A 24050-nucleotide genomic window follows, 5' to 3' on the forward strand; every position below is an offset into this window, starting at 1 on the left:
TCATTTTATAAAAACTGGTTTACTAATACTAAAGCAAAAAGGACTATAATAGGCAAACAACAAAATAAAACAAAGTAACTATGTAGGATGCACTTGACAAGTAAACAGTTTACAGAAGCTGAGCATTATCTCTTATATATATTTCTCTTCTGGATCATCCTGCTTCCTGTTCAAAACCGGTCTCACCCACATGCAGCCGACGTGGCATTTCTCGATTCCTATTCCTGCTCTTCCAAACCCTTCTCCCATACACCCCCATACCGCTTTTCTCAATTCCTATTCCTCCTTCAGACTACCGTGTTCCCCGCTCCTCTCTCATGATCCCATTGGTGTCACGTTACCGCCCTATATCTAGCCTGACCGCGTGACCTTTCACTTTAGCCATGTGTGCGCCTGGGAGTCTTTTCCATAGCCTGCTACAGAAAGGTACTCTGTCGACCACTGGCATTGGTTTCACTCCTTGCTATTGGTTTCGCTCCTTCGTATTTTCGTTATACTGCGATGGTTGTTTCCTAAGCCTTTGTTATAAAATGAACAACAGTATCTTTTTTGTCAACGGGTTTTTGTACAACGTCATCTCTATTCTGGGATCCGGCAACTGCCTGTTCCTATCAGTGGGTTATTTCTTGACACAAACTGTTGACGAAGGCAATGCACTCTCACTACGACATAGGGCAGTAGATTTCGTTGCATCACATTGGGACAGATTTGGAGACGTTCTGCCTGTTGTTCTTTCCAACACAAGTCGAGTTATCACAACAAGTCAGGAGTACTATCAATACATGGCAACATCTATTCACAACTGCGTCTTTCAAGTAGTATTTATTTCTTCTTGATTTCTGAATTCCTTTCTCACAGTTTTCCGTTCCTATTCCGTCGGCTAGTTTTAAATATTGTATGATTTTTTTTTTTTTAAGTATCAAAGATAACATAAATTTCCTGAATTTACTATGAGTTGTTTTGGTAAAAGATACTATTTTAAAATAGTTTCAACTAACAAAAACTTTAATACTGAGCAACCATTTGTTAAATATTAATAGATTTGTAGCAAAGCTGCATTGGGATACTTAAACAAGTACATACAGGTTAAATATTTTCATTTTGTATCAGATGGATACAATACATGCTTACTATTATAAGCTTAAGTTCAGACACTAACAATAATACATACATACAAGACATGATTCCTTTTCGCACAGACTTAAAATTAAAATGCGAGTCATGGAACTATATGTAATGCTACCACAAAGAGAAAGCAGTAAAGGATACCTTTTGCCCATTCCCACATTCCCAAAATATACTGTGAGGATTACTGATGACAATGCATCAGTATTGTTTGTGTCTGCCCTCTATAAAACTGTTATTCTATTTACAGGAAGTTAATACTTTGTGACCTTGGCAGTGATAAGACACACACTGAAAATAAACAGTTGGAATGCATTTGCTAATAATTCAAATTAATGTGAACAGAGTTCCAAAACATTTTTTAAATATTTGATTACAACTAATATACCATAAATCATGTATACTTTCTTACCAAAGCAAGATCATTATGAAGTGTTTGTTCCTGTATTGGAGCATGCTGAGACAGATATATCAGATATGCACTAATAGTCTGTGGATCTGTTTCCATGTGAATAGCCTGAATCAAAGAAAAAATGCAGTTCATAAAAATAGTTTACCTTTTCAAATTAAATAACTTAAACTGAATGTTGATTGAAACACTTTGACAAATCGTAAATGAATACCTCTGTGCCAACCTTGAAGAACTGTGATGTAAAGGTTCTTTAAACTTTCTGGTCTAAAGTTTTACTCTTTAAATAATAACAACAAAGATCATCATCTATTTTGCGTGATTCATGTAATGTAAAGTTTGATCCAGCAACATAACAAAATAATCAATTGTAGCACTTTGTGGGTAACTAGATTTGTTTTGTTTTAATCCCCACATCAGACAGCAGATCTCTAATTGCATTAGCAAAACCACAGGAATGAAAACAATACATACAAAATTCTGAAAGCACAATGTTATTGCCTCTTTTCCTATAAGCTTGGGTTTACAGCAACAAAGTCAAGGCTTAAGTATCAGAAAAATTAAATTAGATTATTAGTTTTTATAGCAAATACTGGTGATGACATCTGGACAGAAAAAGGAGGAAAAGGAAACCTGGTAGTGGAATGGGGAAGTACAGGAGAGTATACAGAGGAAGAGGATGGCAAAGGAGAAGTGGGATAGTCAGAGAGATGCAGAAAGTAGACAAGAGTACAAGGAGATAAGGCACAAGGTGAAGAGAGAGGTGGCGAAGGCTAAAAAAAAAGGTGTATGATGAATTGTATGAGAGGTTGGACACTAAGGAGGGAGAAAATGACCTGTAACGATTGGCTAGACAGAGGGACCGAGCTGGGAAAGGTGTGCAGCAGTTTAGGGTGATAAAGGATAAAGATGGAAACGTACTCACAAGCGAGGAGTGTGTTGAGCAGATGGAAAGAGTACTTTGAGAGGCTGATGAATGAAGAGAATGAGAGAGAGAGAGAAGGTTGGATGATATGGAGAATCAGGAAGTGCAACAGATTGGCAAGGAGGAAGTAAGGACAGCTATGAAGAGGATGAAAAATGGAAAGGCCGTTGGTCCAGATGACATACCTGCGGAAACATGGAGGTGTTAAGGAGTGATGGCAGTGAAGTTTTTAACCAGATTGTTTAATGGAACCTTGGAAGTGAGAGGATGCCTGAGGAGTGGAGAAGAAGTGTACTGGTGACGATATTTAAGAATAAGGGGGATGTGCAGGACTGTAGTACTATAGGGGGATAAAATTGATGAGCCACAGCATGAAGTTATGGGAAAGTAGTGGAAGCTAGGTTAAGAAGTGACCAGCAGTATGGTTTCATGCAAAGAAAGAGCAGCACAGATGCGATGTTTGCTCTGAGGATGTTGATGGAGAAGTATAGAGAAGACCAGAAGGAGTTGTATTGTGTCTTTGTGGACCTGGTGAAAGCATATGACAGGGTGTCTCAAGAGGAGCTCTGGCATTGTATGAGGGAGTCGGGAGTGGCAGAGAAGTATGTAAGAGTTGTACAGGATATGTATGAGGGAAGTGTGACAGTGGTGAGGTCTGCGGTAGGAGTGACGGATGCATTCAGGGTGGAGGTGGGATTACATCAGGGATCGGCTCTGAGCTCTTTCTTATTTGGTGATGGACAGGTTGATAGGCAAGATTAGACAGGAGTCCCTGTGGACTATGATGTTTGCTGATGACATTGTGATCTGTAGAGATAGTAGGGAGCAGGTTGAGGAAACCCTGGAGAGGTGGAGATATGCTCTGGAGAGGAGAGGAATGAAGGTCAGTAGGAACAAGAAAGAATACATGTGTGTAAATGAGAGGGAGATCAGTGGATTGGTGAGGATGTAGGGAGTAGAGTTGGCGAAGGTGGATGAGTTTAAATACTTGTGATCAACAGTACAGAGTAATGGGGAGTGTGGAAGAGAGGTGAAAAAGAGAGTGCAGGCAGGGTGGAGTTGGTGGAGAAGAGTGTCAGGAGTAATTTGTGACAGACGGGTATCAGCAAGAGTGAAAGGGAAAGTCTACAGGACGGTAGTGAGACCAGCTATGTTATATGAGTTGGAGACTGACCAGAAAGCAGGACACAGAGCTGGGGTTAGCAGAGTTAAAGATGCTAAGATTTGTACTGGGTGTGACGAGGATGGATAGAATTAGAAATGAGTACATTAGAGGGTCAGCTGAAGTTGGACGGTTGGGAGACAAAGTCAGATAGGCGAGATTGCATTGGTTTGGTCATGTGCAGAGGAGAGATGGTGAGTATATTGGGAAAAGGATGTTAAGGATAGAGCTGCCAGGTAAGTGGAAGGCCTAAGAAGAGGTTTATGGATATGGTGAAAGAGGACATGCAGGTGATGGGTGTAACAGAACAAGATGCAGAGGACAGAAAGATATGGAAGAAGATGATCTGCTGTGGCAACCCCTAATGGGAGCAGCCGAAAGAAGAAGAAGAATTAGTTTTTATACCAAATGCATCTATTTAGGCAAAGTACAGACCTTCCGCTGAAAAACTATATATTAATTTAAACAGTATTTCTAACTAACAGGTAAAAACAGTTTCTGTAAAAGCATACACTTTATATAACAAGATATTTCCAGATACCTAAAAAGAATCAATTTGTTATAAAAGGTGTTTGGCTAAATCAAATGCTAAGATAAGCCATTTGAGGTTTATTTCAACCTATTATTATACAGTATATTATGTACTTAAAATAATTAATTTATAACTGAATCACCTGCTGCAATGCTGCTGAAGTCATTCCTCTAATGTTGTCAAAAAGGGGGAGTTTTGGCAAGTCCTGTAGTAGCCACTGATAACGTGGAAGCAACTCTGAGTCTCTAGAATCATCTTCCATTAGATGGTCTCGGTCCTCACCATCTCGCAATGCACCCTCTGTAAGCACTAAAGACAAACCCTTTAAACAAAACAAATAAAATTTAAAAAAATCTTAATTATTATCAAATTGTGCTACATTTTATTATGATGTAAATGTAAAAAATATTTTAACCAGAAATGTAAGAAATAATACACCCTATTTTAATTCCATCCAGAATGTTGGAATTGTCTTTAGACTCATTTAAATTATTTGTTTCTTATATTAAATTCAAGCTACTGGTTCAGAACAAGAACAGTATTATGTGGTGTCAGATGTCACTCCACACCATGAGAAGGCACAGTTATTAAAACCTTCTTTCCCTTCCTATACAGTTATGAAGATTGTCTATAAACTGACTGCCATCACTATCTTGTCCTTTCTAGAATCCTCCCTACACAAACTGGCCAGCAAACGTATATGACATTTCGTTCAAAGAGCTGCACCCGAATGAGACTCAACTACTATTCAGAGCATTTTTTCAATAAATGACTGACACTTTTGTAACTGCTGGCTTAGGCCACTTATTTTTGTATTTCTTTTTTTTTTTTCATTTATTAAAGAGGGCTTAAATGAGGAGGTGCCCCAACACTTCACCTTGTCCTGTTTTTGCTGTTACATTGGGAAAAGATTTAAGTTTATGAAATTAAAATAAAATGTGCTGACAAAAAAAAAACTAATACAATTTAATAACTGATGTGTTTTAATTCTACCTTCATTGCAAGGACTCTTGAGGCAACCTGTGAAGAACTTAAACGACGCAGAAAGTAGTCAAGAACTTCACATGTCGTCTGTTCATCTGCTTTGGGACCCAAAAGCAGGTCTTGTAAGCGACCGAGGAGCTGTCTTTGCTTTTGAAGTCTCTGTCAGATGAGAAAGAATTAAGCGTATAAATGTCTTCATAAAATGTTTAACAGACGCTTACCCACTAAATTTATAGTAAATCTGATTGACAAGGCTAATCCGGTCCAGTAGACTAATTCAGGCCACTACCTGGCGCTTTTTGGCTCGTTGTTCTTTGCTTTCTCCCTCTTCATCCTCCTCAACTGATGAAGTGTCATCCGCTGCATCATGCAGCAGAAATTCACACAGACACTGCACAGGAAGAACATCCAAAGATCCCTCACTTGACTGGACGAGATCAGCCAACCAGGGCATTGACTGTGATGAGGCCTTTATTTTTATTTAAAAAAAAAAAAAAAAAAAAAAATCAAGAAATGGTAAAAAAGTAAACTCTGCATATCTGTAACTGCAGAAGTATTATACATAAATAAATCTATTAAACAATTCATACTGATTACTGAATTGAAATTGATTAAGAAAGTATTTTGTTTTATTATTGTACCTGTCTCTGAATGATGTTGAGAAGAAAGTCTGGACTGCGGCTCCGGCAGAGAAGATGTCCAAGCCTTAAAGACTGGTTTAAACTCTTTACCTGTTCTTGTATGTGAGGAGGTGGTCTGCGTGGAGGACCCCTAGGAATAACAAAGCAAAATATATTGAGGAATTTTTAAGGTTCACATTGTTTACCAAATGATTCTATATAGTAACAGCATTTCATTGTCATTAAGACAAATCAGACACAATGCCACTTTTTTTGCTGCATGATGCCCCCATGTGGCTAATGGTATAACACAATGCCAACCAAATCAGACAAAATAGTTTCTTTGTCATATGATATAAACTACCAGGGTATGCCCGGCTGTCGCTTGGGTTGGAAAAAAAGTGAAACTATTTATTATTTGGCAATTAATTTATTATTTGAATATTGTTCAAAAGTCAAACTGCCACTTTTAACGAATAATGAATTATAGTTGCTACAAATCATATAACGTGCCTTATGATACATGATGTTTTTAGTTTCGCCATTAGGAGCAAGAACATATAAATTCTTTCCTGATCCTACCCAGGAACGGGCAACATATAGCTGGCTATGTGAAAAGCAAAAATCTTTTAGATAAACTCTAGTAACTGTGATTGTTTTTGCGCTTTATTTATGGACATCGCAAATTCAAGACATACTGGAAATTGAAGTCATTTGAATTTGAAAAGGAGTTTGAAAAGGAGTTCATTGGAAATCATAGGTATATGTGGAATGAAAACGTCCTCTCCCTTTCCAATTGTAGTTAGAATAGTAGCATCAATTACGTGTGGATGATGTGACAGTGTTTGTTGCTATATTTCTCACAACCTTGATATATAATTTATTTCCGGATTAATTTAGAATTTTAGTGTTTTAGAGTTTTACTTAATTTTTCAAATCATATAATCACGCATTATTTTATTTATTTTTTTTAATACTCACCAAAACTGTAGCTTTTTAGAAATTTACATTGTTACGAACATCGAGAAAGACAAACTTTCTTGCTCATTTATTACATATTCTTTGTAAGGATGCAAGCAGCCATAGGAAAACTGCACCAATAAAGCTATAAACAAGCTGACTATATTTTAATCTTTAATGTTGAAACTATTTTAGAAATACCAGAAATGGGAGTACAAAGCAGGATTTTTTTTTTCAAAATTGCCTTATCATATGCATTCTTCTGTTTGCAGAGAACACAAAGCACAAAATGTACTGCACTGTTTAGGTCATACTGTATTTGGTTAGAATGACGGACAATTTAATGTTTTATGGATTTTTGATCATGGATGTGAAATATACAAGGACATTATTATGTGCCATAAAAAAGTTTTAAAGGCACAAGGAATGTGCTCCAAAAACTATAACAAAAAGAGTAAGTATCCTTGACTATATCTTTGGTGTAAGAATGTAAGTGAATATTCACTTGTTTGACATTTTGTAGAGGGAAATGAAAAAAGTGACAGCACTTTAGACAATTGTACATATGTGGTGAATATTAGTTATTTAGGAAGATGGATTATAGTGTATCTGTGAAGGCTCACCTAGCTTTGTTCCTCCTAAACTCTTTATATTTCTTCCTAGGTCTGTTCATGTTCTCTTTAGATTGATTGTTTCTGTTGTTATTTTATTTTAACCACATCACACTGTTACAGACTCCAGTATGGGTCTATCAGCTCTTATTGTCAATCTACCCATGTGCATATAGGTTTGTTTCACCTTTTGAGGGATGGACTAGAATTCGCCAACGATGTGTCTTTGTTTCCTCTCCTGTTCAAAATTTTCATGGCCCACTGAAAGAAATCAGGAGTAGGCTCAAGACTTCTTAAGTATTTATACATTATCTGTCAGATTGCACATTAGCATCTGGGAATTCCCTAGGAGTTGCTGAAAGAAGATTTCAAGGATAGGTAGGACTAGCCACTTCAGCATGTTGCTATTGTGACTCTCATCAAGATGTAAATAACGATGATGTTTTAAAGAAAACATAGTTTTATGAAAACAAAAATGTAAAATATAGTAAAACCAACTTTACCATGGTCAATTTTCAAAGTTAGCAGAGCACAACACAGCCTTAATTCAGAACAGCAATATACTAAGTAAGCACATACACAGATGAAGCTGCTACTTACTGTGGATCAAGGCTGGTTAGCTGTGACAGCAGCAGACTATTGTTTTCTGTAATTGTTTGCTTTGTTGAGGCAGCTGCAAGATGACTTTCGAAAGCAAGAATTTCCTGCTTTTCTCTTTGAGAGATCTGTAACTCTCGATTAATCATTTCTGTTTTAGTCTCCTCATCTGCCACTGTACAAGGAGGGTATGAGTAGTTGCTAAAAAAAAAAATAAAAAAATAGTTACAAACTACACAAATATCACACCAATGCAAAAATAATAAAACTGAATTAAAAATTATATTATTGTAGCACTTTATAAGTAGAGGTGGAGTGGTGGCTCTGAGGGTAGGGATCTGCACCAGCAATTGGAAGGTTGCCAGTTCGAATTCTGTAAATGCTAGAAGTGACTCTACTCTGTTGCCCTTAACTTGCAATTGTTTTTCCCTAGGTATGACTTTAATCTGCATCCAGTCCTGCAAGCAGGTCCTCCAACTTACAAAGGAAAATTTGGGGGTTGGTGGCAGGATTGATACTCCAGCCACTACAAAAAAACCTCATACTGTTCCAGTGTGGTGCTGAGGTGTCACCGGTTGCATGGCTGCACTTGGGTCCCAAAGCAGGTGGTTCATCGTGTGGTGGGTGTGGCAATGCGTTGTAATCAGTGCATTCTCGAAACCTTCTCCTCTTTATCAGTACAAAAGTATATTTTTGCTTTAAGAACTCCTTGGCAGATCATGAAATGCAGATATGTCAAAGACTAGTTAATGTTTCATGGTGGAAAATATTGAAATGTCCATATGTAGGCCGGTTTTGTGTTTTAGCAAAACAGTCTTGGCTTCAGCTGTAAAGTAAATCTGTGAAACTATTACTAGAGAAACAGTCTGAAAACCATTTTACTTTGAACATCTATAAAGGTGCACGTTAACATCAGAATAAATAAATACTCGAGCACTCGTTTTAAATATACAATTCCACCAGAATCTACTTACTTTGTCATTACCATCTCCATCAACATTTTTAAAGTCGGGTAACCATCCCATGCTGCAAGGCCTAAGGGCAGACCAATAAAAAGAAACAAAATATATTTGTACAAAAAAAAAAAAAACCACAATGTACATAACTACAACTGCTTAATTCAGATCTCCTTCACAACAAATATAATTTCATTGTAATTATTTAATTAATAGAAAGGAATATTTTGACATCCACAATGTAAACATGAAAGCTGTGCAGAGTGTTACACAGAAGAATTTTGGAATTAAAAAATCCCTACAATTTTCAAACCTGTTCTTTAATTGACTTTGTTAAAAAGGAAATATCAAGAAATGAAAATTAAATGAAAACACATTACCAATATTTTGTGGGTTGAATGCAGCAACAACTAGTAAGAGAAGCCAGGCTTTCCAGTAGAGAGTAGAGATTGCAAGATTAGGTGGCTGGTATCTATAAATAAGAAAAAATAAAAAATAAAATGACAGGCACGTTGCAGAAACAAAATTCAAATGGACTAGGTCAGCAATATTTAATTTGTGACATGCTCTCAAGAAAGAACTAATAGAACTATGTTTCACTATTTGCTGCCACAAATGAAATGAGGTAATTACATTTGCAAAACATCATTATGTGTGACTATACTCAAAATTCCATTTACAAAGAAGTAAATTTAAAAGGTTCTCATCTTGGTATCACTGCTTAACCATTTCAACCTGCAAGACAACCAGGACTTTTTAGTGTTTCTGTAGTACCCCTTTTCTAGGTCTGTCCTTAGAGACTCAAATTGAGATCAAATCTCTCCCTCTGTATTATAAATAATTAATCCTATACAAGATTTTTGTTGCTTTCTGCATCTTCATTACTAACTATGCTTTTGTCAACCTGTTTAAACATATTTTGATCAGTATCACCAGACGTCTAGGTTCAATTCTTAGTTTTTTTTATTGTTCATCTATATATGCAGTTTTCACAAAAAAAAAAAAGAACTTTCTTCCGTTTCGTTTAAATTTGGTTTATTTTTGCTGCAAAGCTATGATTATGAAATAGATAATTGTGAATGATGCACACGAAAAACACACATCAGAATTTATTATCCCAATAAGAAAATTTCTTTACTTTTTATAGATGTTGTTATCTGAAGGCACATTCCCACTCATTAAGTCTTTTGGCCAGTCATCAAACGTATGACATTTTGGACACCAAGGAAAACAAATATTTGCCACATGAAAAAGGCATAAGCCTTAAGGAGAATATCATTTTAGCCCTAAAGAAAGTCTACTTTATCATACCCTGGGGGAAGCTGGATGTTTTCGGGATGATGATAGGTGCAAAGGTTAAGAACTGCATCAATCAGCTGAATCCGTTCAACCTTCAGAACTTCTAGATCTAAAATTATCATGAAAAAATGAAAACATGATGCTTAAATATGCAATAACGAACAATGACAATAGAATAACATTTCCAAGACATGTTTCTCGGGTAAGGAGTTCACTCATTCTAAAGACGCTTTGTGTCTATTATGCTAACCTTGACAAATTTTCTAAGCATTATTATATACAAGGAAAAAATTTTATCATAATTTAACACTATATACTGAAACATCATTCAAGTACTAAGGATTTAAATTTACCATTACCTAGAACACACAAAAAGATATTTATCAAAACAGTGGTGTGCATACCTAAATTAAGTTTGTCTTCATGTGTCATTGCAGTTGGCAAGGCACATAAAAATAAACAACAAATCGAAACATTAAATGTAAAGTTTGAAAACAACATCACTGCAAATCATATACTGGTCTGGAGTAAAAGGGAAGAATAAATATTTTTACCATCAGACTGTACACCAGCTGCCCGCTTTACTAGATGATCAGCAAGTTCCATAGCATCGGCAGGCCCAAGTGGTAGGTCACGTGACAAGCCAATGACCAAAATGCGCATAAGTGTATCTTCAAGGAGAGGGACTTCTGAGCATAAGCGAAGAAAAAAGCTATAGCCACAATGAGAAAAGAAAAAAAAGTTTAAGCATTTAAAACTAAAACTGCTTAAGTGCTTCTTTTAAATTAAAGCTTAACAGTTTTTTGTTGCATGGACAATGATTTTTTGTGTGTCTACAGTATGTATTTTTTTTATCCATTTTAAGTTATATTACTTTTACTTTACATATGCTTACGTAATATTTTTCTTTTGATTAATTTTTGTATAGGCATTTTTGATCATTTTGAGGGGATACAATGCAATATCAGCACTCAGAAGAACATTTCACAAACTCGGTCCTGCCATAACACTGTGCCTTCTGATTTTCACTCTAATACATTTTTTTTTAATGAGAGTAACATTCCTCTCAGGAACTGGACTACTACTTCAAATTAACATGCATATTATTTCTACATTTAATGTTTTAATATTGAAATTTTCTAATATGAGTCTGTGTTTATTTCCCAGTATTCGTAGGAAAGTATTTTGTTTTATTTACATTATTACTTTATCCAAGCTCGTTTGTAAAGTTTTAATACTATTAAGTACTCCACAATGTGACTTATTGAAGCAGACACTTAATAATGAGAACAAAGATGTTAAGGGGTGTGATTTAGCATAATTAATGGTTTATGTCACATACAAATCTTGCTATTAAACTTACTTTCGGTCACTCTCTGGAGGCCAGTTATCCCATTTATAATATGTTTCAGGCTGCTCAGTAAATAGTACCTTGTGAAGGCTTAAAAAAAAAAAAAAAAAAAAAAAGGTGAAAAATTACTAGAAATACACTGCACATTCATAAATTATGGTGCCAAATATAGAGAATCATAATTAAACATGTCTCAAATTATAAATTATTTTTAAATTCCAGTACTTTATCATTAAAAAATGCAAGTGTTTTACTTAAACTATTTAATAAAAATTATCCTCTGGGTTTAGTAATGTCTTATTTCAATATTTAATACATTACATTCAAATATATAAATTTACTTTAAATATTAATGTTAAAAGAGTGATGGTATGATATGACTGTTCAATGTCATTTTACTGTTTTAAAAAATGCAGCATTAAGTAATATGTGGCCACAGGGACAAATAGCCAACCCCAAAAGAATCTTCACATATTTATCATGTCTCTGTCTTTTTCCCTCATTAAGAAGTATTGTATTGTAATCTTGCAAAATCAGGTTAAACCAGAAACCACGTTTGACTTCCTTCTTAATGTTGATGTAACATTACACAACTTTTTGTTGTGGAGTATGTCAGATTTGCCAACCGCTGTTACCAATCTTGTTGCTTTGCCATGTCAAATTAGACAACTGAAAATCTTCCAGCAAAGTTGTGCTCAACCCCTTTCTCTGATAACCAGTAGCATGCTGGCCAACGGAGCTGGTACTGTATGAAGGGCAATATCAACACTTTTTTCAGTTTTCGTTGTGTTATGATACGTAAAACATGAGACATCAGATAGACAAGCTTCTTTTTTGTTTGTGATGTCCACGGCCTCCATGCAGCCTGATGTAGCCGGCACTGTATGTAGGGTTAATAGCTTTGGTAAGTTCAGCTGCAGTTTTGGCCCTTTTTATTTTTTCCCATTCTCTTTTAGTATGTAATACATGACATATCAGATAGACAAGCTCATCTTCTAGATGCAAGGATCAAAACATGTATTCCTTATTCCTTGATTCTACATTTTATGTTTTGTACTTCTGGTTGAACGCTGATTGGTTGTAAGCTCTCCAGATCAGACAGACTGCCCCTCCAACTAAAGATGAAACCAAACCTGTTTGATTTTATAGGAGCGAGTCTCAGACAAGTTAGAGTAGGTTATTGGGTATGTCACATTCATGGGAGCATGTCTACCTCCGATTTGCTAAGATTATGTAAATGAAGGATACGACTAAAAATTGCTTTAAAAGTCACATAATGTGACATAGGCTTATGGTGAAAAAGGGTGTTGCACTGAACGATTTCCTCTCCATCTCTAAACCACACAATGAACTCACACTCCATGCAGAAACCTAACACCTCCATTATCTACCTAATATCTGTAACAAATCTGCTGGCATCGTCACCAAAAACATTCACATTCCAATTAGGTACCCCAGAAGCCACAAACAAATATGAATGTGTAAAATATGACTGTAGACTAAGTTTACCTTTTATTTGTATTTTACACTTTTTTTAGAAATTAGTAAACTTACCAGTGAACGTAATCCTTGGGGCCAACTTTACTGATGGTGGGTACAACAGTATGAAGCCACCAAACAGCATCACGCTGGATAGCAGCAATCTGGTTCTGAAATGAACGCAGTACTTCCAGATCTAAGATGCAAATATGCAAAGACAAAAAATGTTAACACATGTGTCCAGAAAGTTTCTAAACTATTTACGAATTATGTTTTCAATGCTACTTGCAATAATTCCCCATTTTTAGGTTGTAATTTTCTTCTTTTTTTGTTTGCAAAAGTTAAAAACTTGGTCAGAATGAGTCTGAGTTTCTATGTCAGAGTGTTTGATCACTAGGATCAGCAACTGTTAGTGATGAAGAAAAAAAGAAAGACCCTCTACGAATTATGCTTCCTTATCCAGTCTAGCCTAGAATGTCATCAAATAAAGAGCTTGTGAAAGTGAAAGAGAGGTGTGACACCATCAGATTAATGGAGATTTTCACGGTTAGATTCTTTATATTCCTGTGAGCTGGGCACTAGCTTCAGTACAATGTCCGAGCCTGTATGCAGCATGTGTGTGCTGGACTCCATCACCCTACGTCTTGAGACTGGTCAGGTGTGGTCCATTAGCAGTTCGCTAAGGAATAAGCTAATTTCTTCCAGATCTTTATGAATCTCTATTAGAAGAGACAGCTGGCTGATTTGGATTGAATGGTTAAATAATCTCCTATTGTCAAAGTTGTACCTGGCCAATCTTAGCCTGTCATCTGCTTTTACACCTTACCTGACAAAAAATATCTAATTATGAACAAAGACCTGCTAAATATTGTATATTTTATTTATCACTCTATGCAGCTTATATTGAATTTTTGTTCTGTATGTAATGCACGATGTTGTGCACAAATTTCTATGTATAATACGCCCTTACTGCTCTTTTAATGAAGGCAACCTTGAATAAGAATTCTGATGTCCAAGTAAAATACCACAAACTTTTCATTTAATAATCTCAAATCAGTGAACCTTAGTTTTATGCACTGCTTCTAATGACAAAAAGAATGATTTACATTTACTCTCTATATATAAAAAGATTAGCTAAATTGTGCAACGTTTTCATGCAACGCTCATTTTTCTTCAAAACCGTCATATAGTATACATGTATAGAGTAATCCCCCGCTAGATCGCGGTTCAGCTATTGCGCCCTCGCTACATTGCGGATTTATTAATATTATTATTATTATTATTACTAGGGGGCTGTGCCCCCTGCTCGCTTCGCTCACCCACCCCCGGGTTTGGTTTACCGGATAAACAATTTAAAGAGATTGTTATTTTCATGGGAATTGTTACATATGCATTATTTTCATTTTTACTTTAAAACTTTTGTAAAAACAATATTTGTCCTTTATTTCCTGCCCCGGGCGTGGTTAAATCTCTTTTTCACGGGACTTATAATGCTGCTCGCATTGTGATGGGGGGGACTGAATGCAAGCTAAGGAGAAGCGATCGGTTCAGCTGCTGACTTGCTGCTGCTGCTGGCCAGCTGTGTGTTGTGCTTGTCGCGCTATGCGTCAATCACTTAAAAGCATGTAGAGCAGCTGTACTTTTGCCACTTTGCATCTCTGCCTCTCACGTTATGAAGGAGAAGGAGGAGGAGGAGGAGTGGAGGGTGGGTGTGAGGGCTAAACGCATGCTAAGAAAGAAGTGCTCGGATCATCTGCTGGCAAGCTGCAGCTGCTATTGGCAAGCTGCATGTTCTGCTTGTCGTTGTTTTAAGAGCTGGGAGCACCTGGAGTTTGTTTGACAAAAGCATTCCTACAGCTGCTAGGTTAGATGTCAGTGAACTTGTTTTAAATTATTTGTAAGTAGGGCGTGACGTGCAAAGGTCACCGTCTCACGGGTTTTGCTTCTTAAGGTTGTAATGTCTAGTCTTGCGTGTCGTCAAAGTGTCTGTCCGAGATGATCTGGCCTCGATCGCGCACTACCCCAGAGGTGCGCTACGCTCCTGCCACTTCGCGTCTCTCCCGTTCACATTGGGAAGAGGGGGGTTGGGGGGGGGGGGGGGATTCGTGCGGGCTGAACGCACGCTAAGGGGAAGTGGACGGATCAGCTACTGGCTTTGTGCTGCTTCTGCCAAGATGTATGTTCTGATTGTAGCTCTGCACGTCGATCATTTAAAAGCCTGTACAGCAGTTGTCCTGTGTCTCACTGCCTTGTCTTGCGTGACGTTAAAATGTCTCTCATGGGATGTCAAATTGTGTTCTGAGAAGATCAAGCCTCGTCTCCCTGCCAAGATTTTTTTTATAATAGAGAGATGTTACTCATTTGCTTAGCCCAACATCCACATATCATATGTGTTTACAAAGTGTGTTTTAATAAGTTTACATGTGTTTAAAGTGTGTGGGAGGGGTATTTTAAGGCTTAAACTATTTTAAAAAAAATGTTTATTTATACTGTATGGTCTTTCTATATCGTGGATTTTCACCTATCGCTGATGGGTCTAAAATATAACTTTCGCGATAGGCGGGGGATCACTGTATATCGTTTTTTTGTCTTCATTAGGAAAATACAATAATGATACTCTCAAGTCAATACAACCAATTATACCGTGATCTGCTCCACTAAGAACAGTATTGGTAGAGTTGTATATATTAGCAGTCAACAAGCCACGCAGGTGCCACAATGGTAGCACGGCTATGAAGATTATGAGTTTGCGTCCGCCGTCCTCCCTGTGTGAAATATTATTAATAGGGTTACATAACCCTCTTTTTTTTCATTTTACCAAAAATTCCACCATGCACCAATAGCAAGCAAAGCAAGCTATCTATCGACAAGAGAGTTGGGCCACCGGGCACACCCCTAGTATGACTAAAACACAAGAATCTACTACATTTTGCTACTAACTATGCAGTAATAAAAGTGGTGTACTGTGTAAAGTTTACCATTAGATCATATCACACAATGGTTAGCTTTTCAATTTGGATTTCAATGACACCACTGAGAAGCCTAACTCTGCTGTTACACTATATATGTTACAAACACTCAATATATGTCATTTTCTGTTTTCAACACAGGCCAATACAAGATAAACAGTAATTACTTTTTTTCTCTCCTTTATCCCAGGCAATTCCAGATTCTTTTACTTGAGCTGTGATTCCCAACATCATGGACACTGTTAGAAGATCTGTTATTTGGATTACAAAACGTTCCTATACAGAGAATAAAGAAAATCAATGCACAGCAGTAAATTAATTAGTTATCTAAAATCTAGGAATTAAAGAAGAATTAGCTGCTATGTTACACAAAATTGAAAAATAAATTTACTTTAAACTCCATGTCTATATAGGATGGTTCTTTTCTCTCTTGCATTAATCCAAGACAAAACGACTGAAAATTGATCTCATGCTTAGTCTGCTTAATTATTTCTCTTAGAAGAGCTCGAGAAGCTCGCAGATAATCTTCTTTGTTGGTCAGCAAATCTTGAAAAACCATTGCAAGGTACTAAGGAGAAGAAAAAGAAAAGGAAATAAAGTAAATCAGAACTATATATACACTTGATTCAAAAAGGAGTTGGAAAGCTGCATAAGGTAAACATTGAAATTCAGTACTAATAAACAAGTACCACACCTGAAAAATGTCATACTAGGTTCCATAAAGATTTTTTCTACAAGACAACTTGCTAAGACTACTCTATCTCACTTACATAAAAATGAAGATATCAGATTACCATTCTTATATGTTTAAAGTGGGAGAAAAAAATAACATTTACTTGTTATATATGTTGAACTTAACACAAAAATTTAATACATTATAAGGAAAAATACTAAAATTCTGCAAAAAAGAAAAAAATACTTAATTATACATAATTCACTTTCTCATTTAACAAATACAAACATTATGGCAACTTATAAACTTGTACATTTATGCTTACCTTAGGAGCATGTTCAGGACTGTGCAATAGAATTGTATGAAGAACTTGCATGTTATTTGGATTTCTTGCACTTGATAGCTCATTAAAAATCACAAATTTCACCATTGTCCCAAGATTGTCCTTGTGTGCACTTAGAAGCTCCCTGTTTTAGACAATAAGCAGTAGTACTATTTTAAATTAAAATGTTAATACAATTCTTAGGGTGGTGTTTCTATTATAAATTTTCATCTAGATGTGTGTCTGCATTAATAAATTTACACATATTTTTGAAATAAAACAAGCACAATGAAATATGAAATGCAGTTTACCTAGTCACTTATCAGTAAGAAAACCAAAATAATACAATGGGAGAGAACTTGAACAGGCTGTGCTGGAGGGAACCACAATGTTTACTAAGTCACATCAATAGCGTATACAGTGAATTTCAACATATACAGAAACAAAATTAAATCATTGTTTTACATATATTTTTAATAACTAAAAATGTGTAGAGGTTAGCCTGTTTCCTTTAATTTCATGAGACCCTTATTATTATTTGCGACTGTCATCCATAAGATACTGAAACTAACAGCTCACATTCAAATTCTTTGATTTAGTCATCATATTTGAAAACAAGTCATATTATTATTTCTGTTTGCAACAATGCAGTTATTATTAGCCAATAACATTTTCTGCTGTCATTTTTTTAATAAATAAAAGAGAAGCCAAACCAACTGCTGTAATGCTACAACTAAGACAAGATATTTAGTTAGTCATGAACTAGAGTCAGTCTTCTCCCAATCTGTAGGAAAAAGGTGCAAACAGAAAAGCAGAGTTTAAATATAACAGGTGGGTAAGCAAGCCTTGTTGGTTATCTACTATAAAAAAAACACTAAGGTCTGTGTGTCCGGTCCCTCTTCTGATCTGATTTTTCAGTTTGGCTATGGCGATGCAACAAAAGAGGAAGTGCACATGTGAGATGCATGGGAAGGCATAAAGGCATACAAGGCATGCCAAGAGCAATGCCTTCAAAGAAGGCAAGTATAAAACCAAAAGGGACGAGAAAGATGTCTTTACAGTAATGACAAGTCTAAGAAAGTAGGCTTTACAGGAACGTGCTTGAAAGAGGGAGTGCCAGTTAAGAGACATTCACACACGCAAACACAAAGGAAAGACGCTAAAGGTACATTTACGGCAACAGATAGCAAATATATTTACTAAATTACCTGTCTTTGACAGGAACTGTGGCTAGTAGCCTTATAATGCTCTATTCAATAATCCAAATTTCACATAAATTGCTTGCGTGGTTTGACTATGCATGTAAAAACACAATAAAAATGTACTGTGCTGCATCATTTTTTTTTTTTTATATGAACATTTTTGTGACTGTAGTTAACAAAATATTTTACCTTACACGGAAGAGAAATACTTCCTTTATGATAAATAAAAATATGACTCACAGAATTCTATTGTAGACCCAAAAGGACCATATTTAACATTATTACAGTAAATTGTCTGACTGAAACTAAAGTAGATTAGTTGTTGAAAAAATCACATTCAGAAATTTGGAGAACTAAAAACTTTTTTTGTCTTACCTGACACATAGCATGTAATGATTTAATAGGACTTTAGGCTTCAGTCGGATTTTAATAAGGTTTGAAGAAACTTCCATGTCTTCGGTCCCGTGGGTGTTACAGTTCATGCAAAGAGACATAAGCAAATCCTGTGCTGGACGAGTCAGCTGGTCAAAGAAAAAGAATCTTAGGATATCTCTGCCAGAGACAATGAAGCTTTAAAAATGTATTTAATTATGTATAAATATATTTTTAAAAAGGGTAAAAAGTTAAGAAATGTTTAAACCTTGGGATTTTGCAGCCACATCTCTAGCCGTTGAACAGCCATGAGTCGAACCTCCTTGTACCCGCATGTAGCTGTCAGCAGTCTTAATAAATTACGGGATACATTATCCATTGGCTGTCTGCGATTTAACTGATCTCGCAAGACATCCAAAACATAATCTTCTACACTTTCTGCTAACTCTTCATACCTAAAAGGAAACATTTAAACACTGCAGTGAAAATATAAACAATAAAAAGTTTTAGAGTGTACATGATTTGAAAAAACAAGCCGTGAGATGCAGTATTGTGCAAGCCTATGCTTATAATCTCTGAACTAAGGTGACTCCAAATTTACAAAGGTACTGACAGACACATGAATGTACATTCTACTAGAAAAATGGTTACTGCAACTCAATGGAAAACAACGTGAAAGAAATAAAAACAACGAATGTTAACAATGTCTGTGATGCTTTACATTTCTTTAAGTGGACTTCAATCATAGATCTTGTGGGCAGCATTGTCAGTAGACATGTACTAGATAGCTTTGACACATTCTAATACACAAAAAGTGAATAATAGCAATGCCAAAGGCATAAAATATTCATATTTTTATTTTTTCATTATAAAAGAGTACAACACCAAATATAAGTTTATAAAAAAGTGTTTTCAATGTATTACCTGGGCATGACTGTCCCTTCTTCTTCAGGGCTAAGTTTTTCCTCAGCAATGAGTAGTTCAGCTTGGTTGTCATCATCATCAGGAGTTGAAGGGTGGGGACTACTTCCTACAAAAGCATGTGTGAAGCTGTTTTATGATTTTTTTTTTTTAATTAGAAGTATTACAAATACTTGAAAGCTCTTACATGCACACACTGTACCTGCACTAAGGTCGCCACCAGATCGGCCAGTATCCGTCTGTAACAGCATGCTTTTGGGAGGCATCTTTGTACAAAATGCAGTCTGTATGTTATCAACAAAGTTTTTACAGTGTGGGCTATCAACCCAAATCCGCTCACCAAGAGAGTCTTCAATGTAAACCTAAAACAAAACCAGTCAACTTTTTATGTAGATATTCATATAAACAGTTCACATACCTTCAATGGGCTACACTGTAATTAATATCAAGTTTTTATTGCATTTATTTTCAAACTCTATATTAAAATTAAAACCTTAAAATATTTTTCTCATGTTTACCTTTACAAAGATTTCTGGCCAGTTTTCATCTTCCTCATAGGCAGCCATTAATAGATTACAAGCCAACACTGAAACAAGATTGTTCCCCTTAGCTTTAAAATTGATGGATGCATCCCGTCGCAACAAACTGCACAAGGCCTACAAAAGACATGGCTGGTTATTACTGAAATGGAAAATAACACCTGACTGTAACTTAGTCACACATTGGAAAAGCATTATACATTACAAGCAATATTTCAAATTAAAAAGGAGTCTACAATGAAGGAGTACTACTCAAATTCACTATCACTTTACAGCATTACCGGTAAAAAAAAATGTTTTAATCTACTCAAGCTTACTTACAGAAGTAGCTCTCTATCCTTGTACCATTAACACAACATAACAAGAAAACTACTATTACCTTATTAGAAAGCTATATTAAATATATATATATATATATGTATATATACTGTATATACATTCACACACTTCCTGAGCACTACATTGATGGACTAGTACCAGATGCTTTAGACTCCATATACCCACAACATTAAAATGAATACAGGATTGTGTGCAGTTTGGGAGGATATACACGTTTTTCTGTTTGACTCACACTCTTACAAATGTGTTGACCAGGCTTTTTAGTCAGCATTCTTGGTGATAGTTGCCCATTGGTTAGTGCTGCTACATCCAGTCGTATCCTGTACTTAGTTGTTGTTAGTGTGGAGTTTGTGCATTCTCCCTGTCTGGTTTTTATCCGATGCATTACTGAAGTGGTCCTGTGAGTGCATAAGTAGGGCAATGCTTGTTCTTCCCTGGCATCAAGTGATGCAAGGATAGGTTCCAGTCATCCTTGGCCACAAACTGGATTAAGGATTTTTTTTAGAATATTGTGTTATAATCTATTTTGAAATTTTCAGGCATGCTGATAGTTTCCACCCATGTAACTAGTATGAAAGGACAGAGGCTAGTGATCAAAATACCTGGGAATGAAATTTTGAGTTTACAGAGGAAAAAAAACCATGCACTATGCTGAGAGAAATACATATGTATCCCAAAATGTAGGTAGGTGTGAGAAAAGAGTTTGTAAAGCGTAGTCCTAAAAAGGATCATTAAAGCTGCTTGCAATTCATATTTTACACAATACAAATAAAACTGATAGTACTCCATAAAATATGTAAAGAACACTAAACAAAAGTGCTGGACTGAAATATGACAGGGTACCTCTGTGAAAACAGATTCTCTCAAAGAATAGGGAAGTGGCCAGAACTGCTGCCTCATAATTTGAAAAGCTAGGGTTTAAATAGGTGTCCAGTCGTGTGTGCTAGAGAGACATGTAAATCTATATTGGCCCTCTATTGTGTGAATGTGGCAGGGTGGTTGTGTTTGTGTGGGTCCTGCATTGAACTGGCACTGCCCCCAAAGTTGAGATCAATAACTAATCCTACCAGAATATGTAAGAAATAACAATAATTACCAATATATAATAAGACAAAAATATCTTCATGATTTACTCACCTCAATCACTCCTTCTGTAGCAAAAACATTGGGTTTAATTTTAGCAAGAAACATCAAGCTGAGGTACAAAGTAATATCTGGTTTTGCACGGTTCATCTTCAGCTGCTTTACTGCCCCACATAGCACACCTTCAATACGGTCATCGTTACCTTCTAATTCTGCAGCTTCAACTTCATCAAGAAGAATTGCAGGAGGAACTGCGAAACAAAGCAATAATTATATTCACTAGGTAATTAACAAACATACTACTGGAATTAGAGAAAAGCATGCTTTCTTCTGCTGATGACACAACTTTAACTAAATTTTTATTATAGGTTGCTATCTATTTATGAGCATCAGTATCACCTCTCATATCTTTTTGTTACTCTAGTCTGTGGTCTTCTTAAATTTTTACAATTAATGATAGAAGAAGTACCTTTTGATAAATTTTGCAATATTGTGTGCTATGGAAAGTACAGTGGTGTGAAAAACTATTTGCCCCCTTCCTGATTTCTTATTCTTTTGCATGTTTGTCACACAAAATGTTTCTGATCATCAAACACATTTAACCATTAGTCAAATATAACACAAGTAAACACAAAATGCAGTTTGTAAATGGTGGTTTTTATTATTTAGGGAGAAAAAAAAATCCAAACCTACATGGCCCTGTGTGAAAAAGTAATTGCCCCCTGAACCTAATAACTGGTTGGGCCACCCTTAGCAGCAATAACTGCAATCAAGCGTTTGCGATAACTTGCAATGAGTCTTTTACAGCGCTCTGGAGGAATTTTGGACCACTCATCTTTGCAAAATTGTTGTAATTCAGCTTTATTTGAGGGTTTTCTAGCATGAACCGCCTTTTAAAGGTCATGCCATTGCATCTCAATTGGATTCAAGTCAGGACTTTGACTAGGCCACTCCAAAGTCTTCATTTTGTTTTTCTTCAGCCATTCAGAGGTGGATTTGCTGGTGTGTTTTGGGTCATTGTCCTGTTGCAGCACCCAAGATCGCTTCAGCTTGAGTTGACGAACAGATGGCCGGACATTCTCCTTCAGGATTTTTTGGTAGACAGTAGAATTCATGGTTCCATCTATCGCAGCAAGCCTTCCAGGTCCTGAAGCAGCAAAACAACCCCAGACCATCACACTACCACCACCATATTTTACTATTGGTATGATGTTCTTTTTCTGAAATGCTGTGTTCCTTTTACGCCAGATGTAACGGGACATTTGCCTTCCAAAAAGTTCAACTTTTGACTCATCAGTCCACAAGGTATTTTCCCAAAAGTCTTGGCAATCATTGAGATGTTTCTTAGCAAAATTGAGACGAGCCCTAATGTTCTTTTTGCTTAACAGTGGTTTGCGTCTTGGACATCTGCCATGCAGGCCGTTTTTGCCCAGTCTCTTTCTTATGGTGGAGTCGTGAACACTGACCTTAATTGAGGCAAGTGAGGCCTGCAGTTCTTTAGACGTTGTCCTGGGGTCTTTTGTGACCTCTCGGATGAGTCGTCTCTGCGCTCTTGGGGTAATTTTGGTCGGCCGGCCACTCCTGGGAGGGTTCACCACTGTTCCATGTTTTTGCCATTTGTGGATAATGGCTCTCACTGTGGTTCGCTGGAGTCCCAAAGCTTTAGAAATGGCTTTATAACCTTTACCAGACTGATAGATCTCAATTACTTCTGTTCTCATTTGTTCCTGAATTTCTTTGGATCTTGGCATGATGTCTAGCTTTTGAGGTGCTTTTGGTCTACTTCTCTGTGTCAAGCAGCTCCTATTTAAGTGATTTCTTGATTGAAACAGGTGTGGCAGTAATCAGGCCTGGGGGTGGCTACGGAAATTGAACTCAGGTGTGATACACCACAGTTAGACTATTTTTTAACAAGGGGGCAATTACTTTTTCACACAGGGCCATGTAGGTTTGGATTTTTTTTCTCCCTAAATAATAAACACCATCATTTAAAAACTGCATTTTGTGTTTACTTGTGTTATATTTGACTAATGGTTAAATGTGTTTGATGATCAGAAACATTTTGTGTGACAAACATGCAAAAGAATAAGAAATCAGGAAGGGGGCAAATAGTTTTTCACACCACTGTACACACAAAAAGGATGGTATGTGAAGACTGATAGAAAATATACTGTCACTGTGAGTTGAACAGTTCAAACAAACAGTTGTGATCCTCTTCAATCTAATGTAAACGGTTTTTGCAAACAAGATTACATTTTCAGATTACTGAAACTTCTGGTCTATTTGCCTGTCTTACAAAAAATGAACTACAAGAAGACTCTCTGAAGGACTGAAGGTTCTCTGACTACCAAGAAGAAACAAGTATGTTTTATAATAGAATCTATGAATTTATTAAACAGTGCCACAATCACAAAAAAATCCACATGAAGATACTAAATTGTGTACTTCCATGTGAAGATAATCCCCAAAAGTCCATTAATCCAACATAAAATCAGTTATTACACAGAGTACACATTTAGCAAAGTACTTTATAGGAACATTTATAATACAGATGACACCTTTTTATTATATTAAAAAAAAAATCAGAGTAATGCCAAGATATCCTAATTTTAAATAAAAA

At 36.2% G+C, this 24050-nt stretch overlaps 1 protein-coding gene across 3 annotated transcripts in view; it reads right to left on the bottom strand.

Annotated features, from left to right (window-relative positions):
* ints1 (integrator complex subunit 1) overlaps nt 1–24050 on the bottom strand; it is a 75985-nt gene that overhangs the window by 47288 nt on the left and 4647 nt on the right. For all 3 annotated transcript variants that reach the window (XM_051933624.1, XM_051933623.1, XM_051933625.1), the window contains exons 4-24: nt 21485–21681; nt 19988–20125; nt 19672–19831; nt 19473–19578; nt 18817–19003; nt 18552–18697; nt 16978–17119; nt 16371–16547; nt 16147–16255; nt 13086–13206; nt 11544–11621; nt 10735–10892; nt 10193–10289; nt 9262–9353; nt 8900–8960; nt 7929–8126; nt 5779–5908; nt 5427–5606; nt 5147–5296; nt 4296–4475; nt 1538–1642 (exon numbers count right to left, since the gene is read on the bottom strand). In XM_051933624.1, the coding sequence (XP_051789584.1) occupies nt 1538–1642; nt 4296–4475; nt 5147–5296; nt 5427–5606; nt 5779–5908; nt 7929–8126; nt 8900–8960; nt 9262–9353; nt 10193–10289; nt 10735–10892; nt 11544–11621; nt 13086–13206; nt 16147–16255; nt 16371–16547; nt 16978–17119; nt 18552–18697; nt 18817–19003; nt 19473–19578; nt 19672–19831; nt 19988–20125; nt 21485–21681 (2912 nt within the window). The remainder of the gene's footprint in view (nt 1–1537; nt 1643–4295; nt 4476–5146; nt 5297–5426; nt 5607–5778; nt 5909–7928; nt 8127–8899; nt 8961–9261; nt 9354–10192; nt 10290–10734; nt 10893–11543; nt 11622–13085; nt 13207–16146; nt 16256–16370; nt 16548–16977; nt 17120–18551; nt 18698–18816; nt 19004–19472; nt 19579–19671; nt 19832–19987; nt 20126–21484; nt 21682–24050) is intronic.

This window comes from Erpetoichthys calabaricus, chromosome 11 (assembly GCF_900747795.2).
Source record: "Erpetoichthys calabaricus chromosome 11, fErpCal1.3, whole genome shotgun sequence".
In the NCBI taxonomy this organism is placed as follows: domain Eukaryota; kingdom Metazoa; phylum Chordata; class Cladistia; order Polypteriformes; family Polypteridae; genus Erpetoichthys; species Erpetoichthys calabaricus.